Source organism: Aspergillus stella-maris, assembly GCF_047715825.1.
Source record: "Aspergillus stella-maris strain CBS 113639 unplaced genomic scaffold BDV14scaffold_10, whole genome shotgun sequence".
NCBI lineage: Eukaryota > Fungi > Ascomycota > Eurotiomycetes > Eurotiales > Aspergillaceae > Aspergillus > Aspergillus stella-maris.
The window spans coordinates 53795-72044 of NW_027396804.1; the positions used below are offsets into that span (position 1 = coordinate 53795).

Genomic DNA, 18250 nt, shown 5'->3' on the forward strand with positions numbered 1-18250 from the left:
CATGCTATCGATAGTCTATCGAACACTAGTTAGTTATTATTTACTATCTGAGTCACAGATCATTGTTGAATCTGTGGAAGTACTATAAGTATCACATTGTCGAGCTCAATTCTTTTGTTTCTTTCTCATACTTCTTATCGGCTTCCTTGCAATCTACCGCAGTGGTTATCGGAGCCAGATTATTGACCCAACTGGCCCTCCGCTGTCGCTCCGCCTGCTCCGCCAAATTTCGTCCGCACAACTCCCCCGCACCACCACAGCCTGTTGTTTGCTTGCAATTGGCAGTGCACCAGGTCAAGATGGCGCCACCTGTGAGTATTCCTCCTGACATTTTCCAGGTCCCTCTGCGACCTCAGTCCCGTCGCCCCGGACCAGTTTCCTGAACCTGTGCGCTAATAATACTTTGTGACTCAGATCACCATTGTACCCTCGCTCGAGACAGCCAGGACTGCGATCAACCAGTCCAAAGACTCCAAATTCGCTCCCAATCTCCTCCCCCTCACCGCGTCCATTCCGGCCGATCTTCTGACCCCGACGCTCGCATACCTGAAAATTGCTGAGAAGTGAGTTGCCGCCCTTGAATGGTGCCATTGAAGGGATGCTGACTTGGCCGTCTGCGCAACAGGTCGAAATTATCATTCTTATACGAGAGTGCTGCGACAACGGAAACAATTGGAAGATATAGTTTTGTTGGTGCCGGTATGCAAAATGCGCAAATACTGAATAGGTCTGAGCTGGACTAACCCTGTGATTTACACAAAATAGATCCTCACACCGTCCTCAAGACCGGACCTGGGCATGGCCCTGAAAGTGACCCCCTCCCGATTCTGGAGGATAAGCTCTCCAACTTCCGCGTCGCATCAGTCCCCGGGTTGACCCTTCCTCCGCTCACTGGAGGTGCGATTGGCTACGTGGGTTACGACTGCGTCAGATACTTTGAACCCAAAACTGCGCGACCACTCAAGGATGTTCTCGGTATCCCGGAGTCGCTTTTCATGCTCTTCAACACTATCATCGCCTTTGACCACTTCTTTCAGGTAGTCAAGGTTGTCACTTACATCCCCATTACAAGTAACGATGCGGAGCTTGACGCCAACTACAAGCAAGGCCAGAATGTCATCCAACGAATCATCGACACTCTTCAACGGCCAGACATCCCTCTGCCGCCGCAAGGCCCGATTATTCAGAACCAAGAGTACACTTCCAACATTGGACGCGAAGGATACGAACGACACGTTGAGACGCTGAAGAAGCACATTGCAAAGGGCGACATCTTCCAGACAGTACCTTCGCAACGTTTGTCTCGGCCAACCTCGCTTCACCCATTTAACCTCTTCCGCCACCTCCGCACAGTCAACCCCTCCCCCTACCTCTTCTACATTGACTGTGAGGACTTTCAACTAGTCGGAGCCAGCCCAGAACTTCTGGCCAAGGAAGAGAAGGGCCGCATTATCACACACCCCATTGCCGGTACCGTAAAGCGTGGAAAGACCCCCGAGGAAGACGAGGCGCTTGCCAACGAGCTACGTTCGAGCTTGAAGGACCGCGCAGAGCACGTCATGCTTGTCGATTTAGCGCGCAACGACGTGAACCGCATCTGTGACCCAACTACCACACAGGTCGACCGCCTGATGGTTGTGGAGAAGTTTTCCCACGTCCAGCACTTGGTCTCCCAAGTCTCCGGTGTTTTACGACCAGAAAAGTCTCGGTTTGACGCCTTCCGCTCGATCTTCCCCGCTGGCACAGTCTCTGGAGCACCAAAGGTACGGGCTATGCAGCTGATCGCAGAACTGGAGGGCGAGAAGCGAGGAGTCTACGCCGGAGCAGTCGGCTACTTCGGATACAATATCGCGACGACCGACGGGTCGGCCGAAATTCCAGGTGCTATGGATACTTGCATTGCGCTCCGGACGATGCTCGTGAAAGATGGAGTGGCATACTTGCAAGCAGGCGGTGGCATTGTCTTTGATTCGGATCCCTATGATGAGTATGTGGAGACGCTGAACAAGCTGGGAGCGAACATCGCGTGTATCAAGGGCGCGGAGGAGAAGTATCTGAGCATGGAAGGGAAATAGAAAAGTTAAATTAGCAGATAAGGGTAATTTCGGCTATAGCATAAATTGACATGAATGACGGCTTCATAGAATACGCATACGACCTTGTTCATTTGTCTGCCAGGGACGTTGAACAGCAGCGATGAAGTCATAGTACAGCTGCACCGCCACAGCAGACACGAACACCGTGGACAGATAGCCGACACTGCGTCTATTCTGCGAAGTGCGAACTGCTGCGATACGAGGCATTTGTTAGACAAGACCCTTAATAATGGTACTAGGACCCTAGTATACTGCTCTAGTGCCGTCGAACGTTCCATGGCAGTTCTCGGCAAAGTGCTAGCCGTTAGGCATTCACATTCTGTATCGCCCCCTTCCATCATGAGTGTAATGAAGTCTGACCGCCACTGGACGGACAATCTCGAGCAAAGAGTGAATTGTTGTAGCCTGTAATTGTTGAGTTTATTGCATCCGGAGTTGCAATCCACTGGTTAAATGTATGCGGTGGTAGAGTTGCGTCGTCAGCCTTGCGCCACAACCACACCAACTGTCCAGCTGCAGAATCCTTCTTCCAACGTTCGCTTTTTGACTCCTCGCGTCTTGGGCGATCGAATTTGCATGACTGTCGGCTTTATCTCCGCCTTTACAATACACCCCTCTTTATCCTCGTTGTTGTCGAGGACAAAAGCAGGCGATTCCGAACGCGGCTTACCTACGCCACAGCACTAGTTGCTAGACTGAGACCGAGACTGGCTCTAACAACCAAGACACTCTCCCAACTTCATTCTCCCTCTCCCATCACCCCGTCCGCGATCACGGGAAACCGAACCAACCGACCTACTCCCCTGTCCCTATCTCTACTCCCATCGCCGACCGCTCTTTTCCACGGCCTAATCCGCCCTCGAGGTCCAGCCCGACGAGACTGAGCCTCACTGCCACTCCCGTCTCCGGGTTCCCTCTGCCCCCTCGTCACTCTACACTACACTAGAGTTAGACTACCGCCCCCCTCCTCCCTCCTCTACTACTCCTCACACAACACCATCACAATGTCGAAAGTCGTGCGCAGCGTCAAAAACGTTACAAAGGGTTACTCCGCCGTGCAGGTGAAAGTGCGAAATGGTATGTTCATGTTCCCTGTTCATCCGGAGGTCCGATCCGGTCGGGCACGCACGCCAATTGATCGCTAACGCTCGCGGGTTTTACAGCGACGAGTAACGACCATTGGGGTCCCACGGGGACTGACATGGCTGAGATTGCCTCTTTGACGTTTGGCAGGTAGGTTGACATTGGTTCCTGGGATGTCAGTACCGTGCTAACCAACTACGTCACTTGCAGCCCGACCGACTTCTACGAGATTATGGATATGCTAGACAAGCGGTTGAACGACAAGGGCAAGAACTGGCGCCATGTGCTCAAGTCATTGAAGGTTCTCGATTACTGTCTTCATGAGGGATCGGAACTTGTTGTTACGTGGGCGCGGAAGAACGTTTACATTATCAAGACACTGCGCGAGTTCCAGTATGTTGATGAGGACAGTCGCGATGTTGGTCAGGATGGTGAGATACCCCCATGTTTGACTGTGCGTGGGTCACGCGCTAATTTGAGGTACCTTCAGTACGTGTTGCTGCGAAAGAACTTACCGCCCTTATCCTCGACGAAGACCGACTGCGCAGCGAGCGATCTGACCGCAAGCTTTGGAAGTCCCGAGTCAGCGGCCTTGATGACTATCACGGTGGTCATGGGAACGGAGTTGCGCCGCCGCGCCGAGAGCGACGAGAACGCCGGCGTAACGATGATGATGACGCGGAGTACCGCTTAGCGATTGAAGCAAGCAAGCACGAAGCCGAAGAGGCGGAGCGCAGGCGACGAGCGAACCAGGGCGACGGTGAAGATGACGTGGATCTAGCCAAGGCGATCAAGCTGAGCAAGGAGGAGGAAGAGCTCCGCAGGCGCGAGCTGGAAGAAAGCAACGCCCAGTCTCTGTTTGATGACAGCACGCCTGCCACTCAGCCACAGCCTACCGGTTACAATCAGGGCTACCAGCAGCAAAGTGCTGTCGACTGGTTCGGTAACCCGATCAACGCCCAGCAGCCGCTGACGACGGGCTACTTGAACAACCAATACGCGAACCCGACTGGATTCCAGGGACAGAACACTGGCATGAACGGATACTCCAACGGCTTCCAGCAACAGCCTACCGGGTACAACCAAAACCCGTATGCTCAGAACAGCTTCCTGCAGCCTCAGGCCACCCTCCAACCACAGGCAACCGGCTTCAGCACCAACAACCCATGGGGAACGGACGCCTTTGGCCAACAGCAGCAGCAACAACAGCAACCTCAACAGCAAGATAACATGCTCTCACCCGGCACAAACAACCCATGGGCCAGCCCCCAGCCAGAAGCCCTCAAGCCCCTCCCCACAGGCTCCAACAACCCATTCGCGCGCACCGGCACGCAAGGATTCTCAAGCCCCCGCCCCGCCACATCAGGCGCGCCCTCCCTCAACACTCTCTCTGAAGACCGCGCCACCAACCAATTCTCAAACCAATTCTCCAACCAGTTCACATCTTCAACATCCTCCTACAATCCCATCGCAAACTACCAAGCGCAAACCCCTCAATCGCCACAGCAAACGGCGACCTTGGCTCCTCCCAAACCCGCTCCCCAAATGGACCCGCACTCTGCTCGTCTGAATGCTCTTTTGGCCAGCGGAGAGGGACAAGATACCTTTGGCAACACGGGCGATCTGCGTATTCCTGCGCAGCACACGGCACCTGGTACATTTGTTAACTCTGCCGGTCAAGGTTTGGATCGGTTAAGGGCTACCGCAACGGGTAATAACCCGTTCTTCGGCCAGCAGCAGCAGCCTTTCGTTCCGCAGCAGACGGGGTATGTTCCACAGAACAGCAACCCGTGGGGCGGACACCAACAGCAGCCGCAACAGGGTGGAAGTCTGATAGATTTGTAAGATGGCGATTGGAGGTGGTTGGTTGACCGGTCGTTATGAGATGTTCATCTAGTTGTTACCATCGTTGCCTTGCATCTTTCCCCTTTTGTTACTACTTTTCTTCTTCCCATCCGTACATTCGACTTACGGTGTCCAGATACCACTCTTCTTTGTTTTTGTTGATCTTTTTTTTTTTTTTTTTTTTTTTTTTTTTTAATCACTTGCCATATTTCCTTGTGTCTTTGTTTTTGTCTTTGTTTCGTTCTTGTCTCTGTCACATATCCATTTATTCCACTTGATACTTTGATACTAGTACCGGTCGGGCATGTCTATCTATCATCCCATTCTATTCATCCCATTGTCTGCATCTCCAGAGAAGCTAAGCTTAAGTAAATAAGTCTACCAACCTGACACTATATACTTTCCTGCCAAATACGTCCATATCTACCTACCTACATGCTCAAACTTACATTATCAATCTACCATCCATTCATATGGACGTGAAATAAGCCCACCATATCCGTAAGCCTACAACACATCTAAACAGGAAGGCGCGACACGGTGCCCACGAGGTCCCGACAGGCCCCGTCCCGGCTCGTGCAGCGCACCGTACCTGCCGCAACCCGCACGGCAACGTCTTGGACGGAAGGCAGGTGCGATGGGTGTCCAGTGGCGCCCGAGCTCGACCTCCTTCCTTTTTAGTCTACTTATCTATTCTTACTACCTACCTACCTATGTACCTACATGCTTGACTCAACTACAGGAATCATAATAGGTTCATTGAGCTCGGGGTCCGTGTTGTGCGTATATTGAGGGTGGGGAATTATAAATGCGGCGTGGTACATACAGGCGCATTAAATTCACGCCAAGCTCACGTGTCCGTGAGTGACAGATGGATAGACAGGTAGGATATGTTTGAAGAAGTATGTACGAGAAGATAGGTATGCATTGTATTTGGGGTAGTACGAAGAAGAAGTATGTAGAGGCGCCAGGAAAGATACAGACAACCAACCAACAACCGACAGTCAAACAAACAGGGTAATACCCAAAACGACCTTGAAAAGACAAGACCCAGGACCAAAAGACTAAAGACCACCAAATTCGCCAAGCCAGCCGAACCAAACCAAACTAGGCCCAAAGTCTAGAAAATTCAATGGATAGACAGCGAGACTCGCTAGAAGCCTAACCACCCCTCTCACCAAATTGTCTCGCCCAATCCTCGTAAGCACGTAAACCCTCCTGACTAACACTCGGCCTAATAGACAACAAACTAGCCTCGAAGTCGGCAAAGCAGATTGGTCGGATCTGGTCCATGGGTGTATGGAGTAGGGCTTCGCCTAGATTCCGCAGGGGGCCCATGGCTGCGTCTTTGGCGAGCGCCGTGACGTCGGAACCTGAGAAGCCTGTTGCAAAATTCTGTTAGTATGAGGGGTGGGATGAAAAACTGGACGGGTAACATACTCTCCGTAACATGCACCAGAACCTCAATATCCTCATCATCAAGATCATGCACCTGGTGACCGAGCAATTTCCGCAATTGCTGAGCACGAACGTGGTGTTCCGGCAATGGAATATATTGACGTCGAACGAACCGGCGGCGCGCAGCTTCATCGATATCCCAGGGCATATTCGTTGCAGCAAGAACAAGGACACGGCTTGCATCCCCTGACTTAAGCGGTTCACGCCCCGCTGCAGCACGCTGAAGATCAGACCACTGAATAAGGAACTCCGTCTTGGATCGTCTTGACGCCTCGTTCTCTGTTCCTGACGATCGCGCAGATAGCAAACTATCTATCTCATCGACGAAGATAATTGACGGTGCAAGAGCCTTAGCCAGACCAAACAGCGCGCGAACAAGCTTCTCGCTCTCACCGTGCCACTTCGAGGTAAGTGTTGACGCGGAGACGGAAAAGAAGGTTGATTTGGATTCTGTCGCAACAGCGCGCGCAAGCATCGTTTTGCCCGTTCCTGGTGGTCCAAAGAGGAGCATACCGCGGGCTGGTTCGCGGAGGCCGGAGAAGAGATCAGGTCGGAGGAAGGGGTATACGACAGCTTCTTTCAGTGCCTTTTTGGCGCCTTCGAGCCCGGCGATGTCGTCCCAGTGGACTTCGTCGCCACGGACAACAATGTCGTTCAACACTTGGCGGGCTGCGGTTGGGTCGACGCCTCGGGGGAGTTTCTTCATGACGTCCTCTATGAAGGAGTCTCCCTCAGCGTCTTCATCTTCGTCCTCGTGGTCATCCTCATCCACTTCAAGTGATTTGCGTCCTTGCGTGTCCGGATCGCTCGACGGTGGCGTGATAGGTCGCTTGGTCTCGGTGTTTGGTTTCCGTCGTACTGGGCTGCCCGAGATACCCATGTTGTCCAATCCATGAACCACATCCAGACCTGGCACTGTTCGATCCCTCTCGGAAGATGTCCGTGGTTGGGAAGTTGCGGCTGAAGGTTGGTTTGTTTTCAATGTGACGGGCTTAGGTTTGACTATAGGCTTCGGAGGTAGAACCGGACGAGAGGCGTCAATGGTTTCCTGTTTTGTCGGAGACTGAGACGCTCGAGATCGGTTACCAGGATACTGCCGAGGACCAGAAGCAGAAGTGCGCTTCAACGGCGGCGTCCCAGGGCTCGACGACGACATCGTCTTGACAGGCGACTTCCTCGGAAGTTGCTCATCCGCCGACTGGATACGAGCCAATGCAGCCCGCGTAATATCAGAGTCTCGGCGGTACTTCGAGAGGTCAGGACGGGTCGTCAAACCGGGGTCGACAGCTCCCAACGAAGGGAACTCATTCCGAGCATCAAGGTCCCTTCTGAATTGCAACTCATTCGTGACTGTATGACGCGACGACGCAACCGCCGCATCGCTAGCCGACTTCTCCGACGAAGGATGGCGCGGGATAGAACCCCATGCTAGCCCCGCGGCTTGAGAAGCAGCAACAGGACGGAGATCCTTCCGGCGAGAACTATCTTTTTTCTTTTTCTTGATGTTCGGGTCGCGCAGCGTCGACGGCATAGAAAGCATCTTCCGCCGGTCGGGGCTAGGCGTGCGAGAGCTTGACTTTGTGGACGTTTGCGAATCCGCGCGCGCGGCGGCGGGACGAACAGGAGGGGTAGGCGCGGCGGAAGCAGCAGCAGGAGGGGTCGCGTGAGCCGGAGGCGGCGGCGGCGTCGGCAAGGTATAGTCAGACAGTAAGGTAGCAGGCAGCGGTCGTTGTGGGATCGCAGGCGGTTTCGACAACGAGTTGTATCCCACGGCAGGCACAGTCCCGTCACCAATGAACCCCGGCGTAGCGTTGCCGTTCGCGTTACTGCCCCTCGGCGTGGAAGTGAACCTGAACTTCCTCAGACTGGAGATGCTGGAACTCGATGAGTCCTTCCCCTTATTAGCCTCCTTCTCTTTCTTCTCCTTCTCCTTTTCCTTTTCCTTCCTACTCTCGCGCAGCGCGTCCAGTAGATCCACCCGCTCACGACATTGAAGTTCCAGCTGCCGGATAGACTGTTGCAGGGCGCGCTCGGTCTCGTTGCTGGGTGTATAACTCGCGGGGAGACGATAGGCGTTGTGATAGTAAATAGTTTCTAGGGCGGATCGCCAAGACCTCAGGGCTTCATCTTCGTTATTCTATGAAAGTGTAAAAGAGACATTACGTCAGTAAGAGCCTAAAGTGGGCGCCCGGCGGCGATCAGGAGTAGAGAAAGTGAATCACGGACTTGACCCTCAAAGTAGACGGCTGTCGAGCACATCAAATAACAGTCGTCATAGGTCTTTTGCAGCGACGACACAGGCTTAGGGCGCATCATCTATATGGGAGGGATCGGGATGAGGGATCGGAGTGAGGGTACTAGGTAAGTATGGAGATTGAGATTCACGGTGAGCGGAGAAGTGCAGGGCCAGCCAGCGACACCGCCATGCGTGTTGCGTTGAGGGGGGGAAGAAGGAACGAATTGAGGCGACAGAGAACGAGTGAGGCAGGCAGCAAAATTGGAGCAAAAAGAGGTTATAATTGGGGAGAGAAAGAAGATGAGGATTGGGAACTTGGAACTGGATCGTGGATCTGTGATGGGGAGAGACCCAAGCAGCCTACGCACGGTGACTGGACAACGCTGAACACGGCGAATCGGCACTTTTTTCCTCGTGACGTCGTTACTGGCGCTGACTAAGACATGTTTAAGACACGACTCTAGGTACTCTTCAAATATCTACAAGGTAAGTAGCGAGTATTCGTATATTATCTGGTATGTCTGGATAATTCCAGCCAGTTTGTCCAGCGCCAGTCAGTGCCCATTGTCCACCGGGTGACCGGTCACCGCCATCTCGTCTCATAGTAGTCTATCAGTACATGATTCAGGTCCACAATCACAATCCAAAACAAACAGATGTGCAAATAAACAGATAGGAATATATGAAATGGAAAGAGAAAAAGAGAATTTTCCCGAACATTTCCTCCCTGCGTCCAAACGCCAAAAAGAACACGATACAGGATACATAGGGCCAATACTAAAGGTTGGCCCCTGTCCAAGATCAAAGGAGAGAAAAGAAGCAAAAAACAAGAGATATGCCGTGTCATCAAGCTCACATAGCAATCAATGAAGACGCCATAATAAGCATAGCCAAGCCAAGCCAGTACTGGTTAGTCGTTCGCAATGTCCTGTCCGAGGTAAGGTATTGAGTATACATGGTGTGAAGGGAAGATCAGCGTCGGAGGTATTCCTGGTACATCGATCATGATACCGAATCGGATTTGCATATGGTTCAAGTTCGTGGCATCCGCTCCAGGAGGTAGTTTTGCCTTCTATCGCTGATTTATTTTCGTATTTACGAGTGTCGAGATAGTCGGAGTCATTTCTCATGCGAAGCGAAATTCATGCGATCGGGCCCGGAAAGTAGGCGCAGCCTATTTGTCCACCTGGCCCTTGAAATAGGCCTTGGCCATCTCGTACGAGGTCCAGCAAATGGCGGTACTGGGCATCGTAGAGATAATGCGAGGACGAGCACCGCGCAGGAAACCCTTCCAGCCGAACTGGCGCTTGATAACGGACGCCGCACCCCAGAGACCCTTGACATTGCGGATCTCCTCATTCTGCGCGAGGCCGCGGGTCTGCAGGAGGGTCTTGACCACGTCAAGCGGGGTCGTAATACCGGCCGCGATCGCACCAGCCAAACCACCAGCAATGCAATGTGTGAAAGGGTCGTAGTCGAGAGATGGGTTCATGACCTTGGAGATGGATTCGTAGGCGACGAACTGGGTGGCGGTGAAGGGAACTGTCATGCAGAGGGTGGTCGGGTAAGAGACGTAAAAGGCGTGGAAACCTTCGGTCTTGTAGACGGACTTTGCGCATTGAGCGATCGTCTTGTGTATGGAACCGTGGACCTGCATCCGTTGTTTGATGACTGTATATGTCAGCGCAAGGACTCACCCATTGCGGGCGCAATTAGTTGGGCACTCACCATCAAAAGGGTTCATCAAGGCATCGCTGGCGATAGTCGCCGAAGCACCACTCACGGCTTAATTATGTCAGTAAAACGACCCCCACGCAATTTGATGAGTTTATCTTACCGGCCGCCAAGGGATGGTGTCCATCGTCCACATTTCCACCAGCCATGTCCTTAACAACTTCATATGTACCAAAGTAGACAGCGTGCGCGGGGCCTGCACACCAAAAAACGTCAGCCACCAGGATGCGCCAATTATCACACGCTTGGCATTATATCCGCTTACCAGCACCGACAATCACGCTCGACACGCCCTTCCATAGCGTCCGCCATCCTTCAATGCGGTAAATTGTGGAGACCGCATGTGTCAAACCCGTGTAGAGCCCGCCGGTCGTGGGATGCAAAACCTGCATACGAGTCTGTAGTCGCGGAACCCCAATATTAGCCATCCGCCGGTAACTAAAAGAAATAAAAATGGAAACAATGCCAATTGAACGCACCTTGAGCAAATCCACCGGGTACATAACCGCATGTTCCTAAACCACCCGTCAGTAACCCCATCCCACACGCAATACAATATAATTCCACCCCCAGAAAGCAACGTACAGCGATACCGGCGAAAGCACCAGCTAACATATTAGCACCGAGGCCATAGTTTGAGGGCAGGGCTTCGTAGCTGTTATCGCAGGGTAGTTAGCATTGACTTCACAAGGCTTCCCAATTCCCGCGGGAAAACAAATCGCGAGCCACACACGTCACGTCAATCCGACCGCCAGCGCGATAACGCACGTAGTGAGAAGCTCGGAGATCTCGGCGGAGCCAGCTCGGAGATAGTTTGGGAGGTAGAGACGCAAGAGGTAGCTCCGCATGATTGACATACTCATATTCTTGCCCCGGCACTTGGTGTTCTGGTGCCGCCATTGAGCTGGTCGAGCTCTAGCAGCCGCGGCCGCGATGGGGAGGAGAGAGAAAGGGTGGAGGAGGAGGGAGAAGAGGAGAGGAGAGGAGAGGAAAGGCGAGTTGAAGACGAGGGCGAGAGGGCGAAGGCGAGGCCGGCGTAGTAGGTGACTGGTGGTAGAGAGAGAGCTTGAGGTTTTGAATATGCCGAAAGAAAAAACGGGGCTCTCCGCTGGGAGCCGAACCGACCAGGCAGGAGAAGCAATGTGGAGGTGCTGGAGGTGCTAGCGAGGTCCGGAGAGGTTCAAGAAGGCGTAAAATATTGAGATGGCAAGAATGTAAAAAGTAGCAAGAGACAAGAGAGGAGGAGAGGAAGAGGTTGTCGTAGGCGATAAATTTTGGAGGGAGAAGGAAGTTGTTCTTAAGATTCCCAGTTTGGGCACCCGGTCTTGGTAGCTCCTCTCAGACTCTCCGTACTACTGATTGCTTCCAGAAGGATTTAGTCCCGTGGCCCAGCCCTGGCTTTGATTAATTTCGCTTGCTTGCTTTCTCCAGGTGATCTTCTTGAAGCTGAGATGTTGTTTGACTGCTTGTTTGCTATCAGATCTTGACATTATCAGATGGCTACCCCAACCTTGTGTGAACTACACTTTATTCTCTTCTGAAATAACATAGAAACAAATAGTTTTTACTTTATTTTTTTCTTCTCAATATCTTCTACTTATCAATGAGCTGAGTCCAGACTACAGTATGACTAACCCCGACAAGAAAAATGTTGAAAATGATTTACACCGAGGCAGCCGTCCGATGACGGAGCTAAGAAGCTCCTGCGACCTTCCATTTGGAGTTGGCCTTCTCTTTCAAACAACATCCTGCGCTGCTTATATCCGACTCCGATCGGACAATTGCCCAACTTTAACACTTCCGAGCAATGAGAATAAATTGACATAATTCAAGATAAAACTATGTATTATATCCAGCAAACGAAATAACCTGAATACCGCCCAGATTCACCTGCCAAATCAAACCGCCGAACCGCGGAGGTATGGAACTAGCACTATCGATTCTCCCTTTCGCCGCGGAAGTGCCAGCCCCAGTTGCCTTAGCAAGACTAGCTGCGAGCTCAGTTTCCTTATCTGATGGAATTATACCTCGCGTATTAAGGCTGGACACGAGCGCGGCTTGTGACTAGTCTATATGCATGTACTAAGAGTCTTAAGACTGAAGTATACGTACTAGCAGGCAGCCGCTTAACGGAGTTTCGGCTTTCTCCTCGTCACTCACTCGGGCCGAGATGGATAAATCCAGAGTAGGTACTGCACTCTTGGTGTACTTCTGTAGTTCAATATGATACAGACAGTATAAGATCCTTTGGTCAAGTATACTTAGCGCCCTGCGATGAAATACAAACCAGATCTCGCTGTAATGTTGCTTGTCATGTACGTCGTCAATGAGAAAGAATAAAGTCAAACCCCGGCACCGTCCTATCCATCCCATCCCGTCCACCCGTATTCTATCCTGTCCATTTTCCTGGTCCGAAATACCGACCACAGTGCAAGGCCGCGGAGGTGAGATCTTGGAAGCTCCTTCCCAGATCGCACCTCCGATTCATATAAACATCGGCTTTCGTTAGGTCTATACAACTCTAGGCCTACCAGTCAACGTTAAAGTGCCATTCCCCTATAATCTGGTCAGTTGCCGGAATCCAAAAGAACAACGAAAGAAAGCATACCGTTCTTCAGGTTTTCTGCTGTGTCGCTCAGAAGAATCACTCGTCGCTTATTGCAGTACGCCGTTTTGTCGAGAATGTCGACTTTGAGGTTTGCCAGCTCGGCGACCGGCTTTTCGAACATCTCACTGAGCGTTTCAACCGCCATCTCCAAATCTTTTTGATTATCTTCAAAGATTTCCGTGAGATTGTTTCGAGCCAAATAGTACGCAAAGGCGTACGTCCACTTCAATGTCTGACGACATTGTTGAAGGGCCTGGGAGGCCGTGTCGAGGAATTGTACCTCAATCCAAGACAGCCCCGACTGGGACTGTAAGCTCGTCATCTTCTTTTCCGTTTTCAAGTAAAGATCTCTGTCCAGCTTCGCGGATTGTTCGTGGTTCGCGTATCGGTTGTAGTAATGCAGGTAACGTTCCAGCGATGCCCGCGAGCGGGCCTGTTCTGTCCGTGCATCGGACCCTGACTTTTCCTCAAACCGGTTGCAGTTGTACCAGCTGGTACCGTGCTCCGACCACAGACCCATACACATCCAGCAGAACTCGTGTTTGCATTTGCGGCACGTCATGTGGTTACAGCCACCGTTCTTTTCGATTGTAGAATGGCAGCGAGGACATTCCTTGGTGTTCGCCGAGATCCAGTTGGCTGTTTCTGAGTCGTCTTCACACTTCTGGAGCCACATCTTGACCAGTTTGCAGGGCGCGGGCTGGTGGTCATTCAGGGTACAGCCGAAACAGAAGTAATGCTTGCAGTCACATTGTACCGTGGGCACAATGCGATGGAGCTCACGTTGCTTGACGGGACAATCAACAGCATACTCGCAGTTCGGTGCGGGACACCATTTGAGAACATCCTTATCGTCGACGTACGTCCGCGTCAATAGCGTTCGATATCTGCGGTAAAAGTCAGAACGAACCCAAACCAAACCGTGAATGTGTGGTAGGGTGCCGGGGTATTTACCTTTCCTTGAGATCATCCGTAACCAGTAGACTTAGCGATTTTGAATCGACAATCATATGACAGTCATTCCCTGGACACTGTATCCGAGCAGCCTCTCCTTCTTCTCGGATCTTCTGCGCAAGGTAATGTCGATAGCAGTCAACACAGAACCGATGTCCACAACGCATAGCATACGTCTCAAGATCATCGCCATCCTCACAGCAAATATCACACATAAAACCAGGGATGACCTCGGCCTTCGGCACGGCGTCAAAGTTGCTACCAAGACCAGCCTCATCTAGTGTTTTCTCCGGATGGTCCATATACGATTCGATCAGCTTCTCCCGATTCCACCGACCGAATCGCAGTAGGATCGCTGACGACTCTGGCGGTAGCCCTAGTATCGAGGAGACCTCGTTGATCTGTAGGTTTTGTTCGCGTTCGATGTCTTCGGGGCTGAGGACCTTGAACTCGACTTCGTATGGTTTTCGCGCGTTCGAAAAGATGTCTTTGTCTTTTGAGAAGCCGCCATCGAAGTCATCGCCGAAATCTGGTTGAGAAGGGTATGGTTAGTACAAGGACGCGGCCGACTCCAGATGTCAAACACTCACCATCTCCTAAGCTCTCATCATCACTACCCTGAGTGCCCAGAAAATCATCGGCGCTCGACGCAACACTCATGAAATCATCGTCGGACTCCATCGTCGTCGACGCGGGTGTGACCAAATCAAGCACCTTCTTAGAGTTCTCCTTCTCCGGCTTCGCGGGGTAATCCGGAGCTTCCTCGTGGTCGCCGTCCGGTAAGTCCTGAATATCCGAGCCCGAGTCCTCGTTACCGCCAGAGTCCAAATCGCGAGACTTCTTCTGCCGCTTGCGAACTGGGTTGCTGGTTGTCGGGCTGCCCGAGGATGACGAGTGGGTGGCGGCGCGTGAGCGTCTCGGGATGGTGGCGGGAGGAGGGATGGTGTTGGTCGACGACGCCGCCAGGGCCGCCTTTCGCTTTCTCGTGGTGGGAGGCGTGGTGAAGAGTATTCAAGGGGGAGGGCGAAAAAAAGAAAGCGAGGCCCCGATATTTACGTCGAGACCTGGTTTTCTTTTTTCCCCGGTACACCACGTCACTGCCTAGACCAATGGTGGATGTGGCAACCTGGACTACCTACCCAGGGGTGGGAACTGGGAAGAGAGGGAGCGAGTGGAATGGGAGCCTGGGAGGGTGAAGAGGCTAGTGCGAGATGGAGAGATAAGGCAAGAGTCAGTCGGGGCACAGGACGGAGCAAGCCGATCGCAGCCTCTGGTCAGGACAGTCCCTGAAGTTGGTCGTTGGTGAACAATGGAGTCGGAGTGAAGGTGGTGGTGTCACCAGAGCTGAAGCCTGCGCCTGCCTTAGTCACCAGTTCTTCCCCCAACAACCAACCAGTGAATGCGGGTTTTCAAATAAATCAACCTTCAAAGTGAGGAGTCATAAATTAGTCATATCATCTCTTTATATTCAAAACAGTCACAGGCAGATTAACCCCGTGGAGCCGGTGCCTGGTCAGGTCGGTGCCAACCGCTAAGAATAGCAAGGCGCGCCAAGATGGAGGCTGGACAACGCTCCTCACCAGCCTACATGCACTGCAGCCTCAACGATAAGCCTGCAAATCCATCGCTCAGAACGGTCATTTCTCTGGCGACCCTCGTCTGGGACATGAGACAGCCAAAATGAGAGTCGCAAGACGCGAGCGTTGCCTCAAGAGCTCACCAGGCAGCTATCCGGGATCTGCAGTATACCCCAGAGTGGAGTTCACATATAGTACGAACATGAAGCACAACCCTATGTAATAGGTAATAGGCAGCGCATCCTACTAATCAGTAGGCTACAGGTGCCAATCACTTATCCTTCTCTGTCCTAAGATAGTTCCAGTAATAACCCCGACTCCAGAGATGCCTCCAGGACAACACTAGACAAAAGCATGTACCTCGTATTCTCCCACCCTCTATATGTTCACATATCAGTCTACTGTACATTTGTCGTGTGTAGATTCATCAATCGAGCCAGCTCTTCAATACCCATTATGGAACGTCAAAGCCACAGACACTCTGTAGGACCAGTCAGTAAGTACTAAGTACCATCATGCAAGCTAGCAAAATAATCAACACCAACCTTCCGTCGAGCCGCAAAGTCAGCATAAAACCCTAACCAGATATCCCTCGCCGGACAATCTTCCTCCTGCCACGTCGTCGAATTGACATCGCAAGAAGGCTGTTCCGCCTGAACTACATCAAAACTCGCGGATAGCCAAGGCTATACCCAGATGATCAGTATCCATATCAACGCATACATTTAGTGACGAGAAGGAGATGGAGAATAAATACCTTCGGAACAGGCCAATCCGAAAAATGCAAATACTTCGCCTCCCCTAGCACCTGCACCTTTTCAGGATCCCAACCCTCAACATCGTTCCCAAAATACGCCGTATGCTTCTTGGACCGGAATTCGCCCATTAACAGGTCATACGGTCGATGAGGCAGGATAAGCGCGCTGTCGCGGTACAACTCATTCACGATCTCCATGTCGTAGTTTGAGGAACCGGCGTTTGACATTGCGGCCATGACGCGGTTAAATTCGAATGTCGATGGCTGGATTAGCAGCAGTTGGGAGCTTAGGGTTCTGTCGTCGGGGTTGAGCCAGTATGATCGTGGCATTGCGACGGGGCAGGGGGGGAGGAGGAAGAGTTCGTCCATGGGCTGAAGGGTTTCAATGTTAGTCTCTTTGCTTAGGTAGGGGAGAAGAGAAGGGATTGGATAAGCCTACTTGGAGGATCGTTGCGTCCGAGTCTAAGCTCAGGACACGCTCATATTGTGTCTGGTTGAATGCGAGGAGCTTGGTGTAGCTTTCTTCCCACGTAGCTGTATATAGATACGGTAATTAGCTCAGAAAGAGGGTATAAGTCATAAAGACAGAAACATACGATCATCTCCATCCCGACTCTGCACCTTAAGAGGCACAAGCCTAACCCCAAACTCATCCCTCGCCTTGCGCAGGAACCGGCTCTCACTCGACGAGTCCTGCTCATCGACGGAGAACCTCTCCGGGTACATCATCAAGCGCTCGGCCTTGCTACCCAACCTATGGAGTGTCTCGAATAGCATGACCGAGTTGCATGAGTATGCCGTATTGGTGACATACTGCGTGTACGCGAAGCGGGACCAGTTGACGTTGACTGCATCTGACGATTGGATTGAAGGAGCTAGAGGTTGGATGTTATTGTGCGTAGCGAAAGGCGCGAAGTTTCTGGTTTCCAGTTGTAATAGTGTCACGCCAATTATGAGGAGCAATATGATGATTGCGCCGGTGCGTAGGGCTCGCGGCGATGCTAGGGTTAGGTGCATAACTCACTCTCGGTCTCGAGACATCGGGCCCTAGAGCAAGCTTATGATAGATGAGTCGGAAAAAAATGGAAAGGGAAGAAAAACAGAATAATAGCAGCATGCGCCTGTCATTATCTGGGCGCAGACAAGGGGAACTCGACCTATCTAGGGACCAAGACCGCAGCCGCATTGTGGTGACATTTCTTTGTACTTTGTAGAGGGTCTGCAGTCTGCACAAAAAGCAAGACGCCCACGTCAAGTGAGACACCCTCGTAAGCTCCTGTTCTCCATAACATCTCGATTTTTCTCCAAGAATCAAGATAACTCCATGTTTTTTAAACACCTACTAACTTTCTGTTAGGTAAAATCTTGAAGAATACTAAAAATAGTGTTTTTCTATGGTTATTTTTCTTGGCTCTAAAAGAGGTGGGAAGGGAGGGCTTTTTAGCCTGAAAGGTTGTATAGGCTACTTCCAGGTGTTTTATAGGCTTTTCTACAAACATATTTACTTTAAGGTGAGGTTACGGTGAACTTGAATGCTTAAAGCAGGTGTCTCATTTCCCACGTAGATTGTAAACCATCCAAGAGTCGTGAATGAAAGAGACCCAGACTTCATTGCCACTTCCAATGGAACACCCAAACAAGGGTACGACGACCCTGTCACAACCGTCTAGCCCCCATGGTAATGCGGCTTGCAAGTCAAGTGTGTCATTACCAGCAAAGAATGCAAAATGTAGGTTTGGGTCCGTCCTGGGATGTCAAAGTAAGGGCTAATCTGGTTCGGGGCAGACTGGCGTCGCGTCGGCGATCCACATAGGCAGGGCGTATCTGTCAGGATACTCCTTTGGTGAGCAGGGTTGGATTGCTGAAGTGTTTTATGGTCTGTCAATTAATGTCATCTTGACA

At 51.7% G+C, this 18250-nt stretch overlaps 5 protein-coding genes across 5 annotated transcripts; 2 read left to right on the plus strand and 3 right to left on the minus strand.

Annotated features, from left to right (window-relative positions):
* Positions 1 to 7: 7 nt before the first annotated feature.
* Positions 8 to 2428, plus strand: trpE (anthranilate synthase TRP2). Its single transcript, XM_073767789.1, has 5 exons — positions 8 to 311; positions 415 to 563; positions 626 to 699; positions 766 to 2287; positions 2349 to 2428. The coding sequence occupies exons 1-4, from the start codon at positions 300 to 302 to the stop codon at positions 2073 to 2075; spliced, it is 1545 nt and encodes a 514-aa protein (XP_073630981.1). The 5' UTR covers positions 8 to 299; the 3' UTR covers positions 2076 to 2287; positions 2349 to 2428.
* Positions 2429 to 2501: 73 nt separating this feature from the next.
* Positions 2502 to 5207, plus strand: BDV14DRAFT_168075 (epsin). Its single transcript, XM_073767790.1, has 4 exons — positions 2502 to 3173; positions 3260 to 3329; positions 3390 to 3610; positions 3670 to 5207. The coding sequence occupies exons 1-4, from the start codon at positions 3101 to 3103 to the stop codon at positions 5022 to 5024; spliced, it is 1719 nt and encodes a 572-aa protein (XP_073630982.1). The 5' UTR covers positions 2502 to 3100; the 3' UTR covers positions 5025 to 5207.
* Positions 5208 to 5933: 726 nt separating this feature from the next.
* On the minus strand, positions 5934 to 9079 carry BDV14DRAFT_168078 (putative AAA family ATPase). Its single transcript, XM_073767791.1, has 3 exons — positions 8709 to 9079; positions 6465 to 8619; positions 5934 to 6406 (listed from the first exon to the last, which is right to left on the minus strand). The coding sequence occupies exons 1-3, from the start codon at positions 8796 to 8798 to the stop codon at positions 6186 to 6188; spliced, it is 2466 nt and encodes an 821-aa protein (XP_073630983.1). The 5' UTR covers positions 8799 to 9079; the 3' UTR covers positions 5934 to 6185.
* A 91-nt stretch (positions 9080 to 9170) lies between these two features.
* Positions 9171 to 11983, minus strand: mrsA (putative mitochondrial carrier protein). Its single transcript, XM_073767792.1, has 7 exons — positions 11312 to 11983; positions 11038 to 11107; positions 10932 to 10967; positions 10718 to 10850; positions 10556 to 10648; positions 10447 to 10503; positions 9171 to 10389 (listed from the first exon to the last, which is right to left on the minus strand). Exons 1-7 carry the CDS (start codon positions 11350 to 11352, stop codon positions 9893 to 9895), a joined length of 927 nt encoding a protein of 308 aa, XP_073630984.1. The 5' UTR covers positions 11353 to 11983; the 3' UTR covers positions 9171 to 9892.
* A 987-nt stretch (positions 11984 to 12970) lies between these two features.
* BDV14DRAFT_7324 (RING finger protein) lies at positions 12971 to 14912 on the minus strand. The gene is made up of 4 exons (XM_073777391.1): positions 14605 to 14912; positions 14015 to 14543; positions 13061 to 13947; positions 12971 to 13008 (listed from the first exon to the last, which is right to left on the minus strand). Exons 1-4 carry the CDS (start codon positions 14693 to 14695, stop codon positions 12980 to 12982), a joined length of 1536 nt encoding a protein of 511 aa, XP_073630985.1. The 5' UTR covers positions 14696 to 14912; the 3' UTR covers positions 12971 to 12979.
* Positions 14913 to 18250: the final 3338 nt, after the last annotated feature.

What these genes read in the sequence shown, in the direction of transcription:
- trpE (XM_073767789.1), top strand. An exon ending in TACCTGAAAATTGCTGAGAA is followed by an intron (nt 564 to 625) that starts GTGAGTTGCCGC and finishes TCTGCGCAACAG; the next exon opens with GTCGAAATTATCATTCTTAT. An exon ending in ATATAGTTTTGTTGGTGCCG is followed by an intron (nt 700 to 765) that starts GTATGCAAAATG and finishes TACACAAAATAG; the next exon opens with ATCCTCACACCGTCCTCAAG.
- BDV14DRAFT_168075 (XM_073767790.1), top strand. Translation starts at nt 3,101, where the DNA reads ATGTCGAAAGTCGTGCGCAGCGTCAAAAACGTTACAAAGGGTTACTCC. An exon ending in GCAGGTGAAAGTGCGAAATG is followed by an intron (nt 3,174 to 3,259) that starts GTATGTTCATGT and finishes CGGGTTTTACAG; the next exon opens with CGACGAGTAACGACCATTGG. An exon ending in TCGCGATGTTGGTCAGGATG is followed by an intron (nt 3,611 to 3,669) that starts GTGAGATACCCC and finishes AGGTACCTTCAG; the next exon opens with TACGTGTTGCTGCGAAAGAA.
- BDV14DRAFT_168078 (XM_073767791.1), bottom strand. Translation starts at nt 8,798, where the DNA reads ATGATGCGCCCTAAGCCTGTGTCGTCGCTGCAAAAGACCTATGACGAC. An exon ending in CCGTCTACTTTGAGGGTCAA is followed by an intron (nt 8,620 to 8,708) that starts GTCCGTGATTCA and finishes ACACTTTCATAG; the next exon opens with AATAACGAAGATGAAGCCCT. An exon ending in TCTGGTGCATGTTACGGAGA is followed by an intron (nt 6,407 to 6,464) that starts GTATGTTACCCG and finishes ATTTTGCAACAG; the next exon opens with GCTTCTCAGGTTCCGACGTC.
- mrsA (XM_073767792.1), bottom strand. Translation starts at nt 11,352, where the DNA reads ATGGCGGCACCAGAACACCAAGTGCCGGGGCAAGAATATGA. An exon ending in GTGCTTTCGCCGGTATCGCT is followed by an intron (nt 10,968 to 11,037) that starts GTACGTTGCTTT and finishes CGGGTGGTTTAG; the next exon opens with GAACATGCGGTTATGTACCC. An exon ending in ACCCGGTGGATTTGCTCAAG is followed by an intron (nt 10,851 to 10,931) that starts GTGCGTTCAATT and finishes CCGCGACTACAG; the next exon opens with ACTCGTATGCAGGTTTTGCA.
- BDV14DRAFT_7324 (XM_073777391.1), bottom strand. Translation starts at nt 14,695, where the DNA reads ATGGAGTCCGACGATGATTTCATGAGTGTTGCGTCGAGCGCCGATGAT. An exon ending in TGATGAGAGCTTAGGAGATG is followed by an intron (nt 14,544 to 14,604) that starts GTGAGTGTTTGA and finishes CTTCTCAACCAG; the next exon opens with ATTTCGGCGATGACTTCGAT. An exon ending in AGCAGAAAACCTGAAGAACG is followed by an intron (nt 13,009 to 13,060) that starts GTATGCTTTCTT and finishes ACCAGATTATAG; the next exon opens with GGGAATGGCACTTTAACGTT.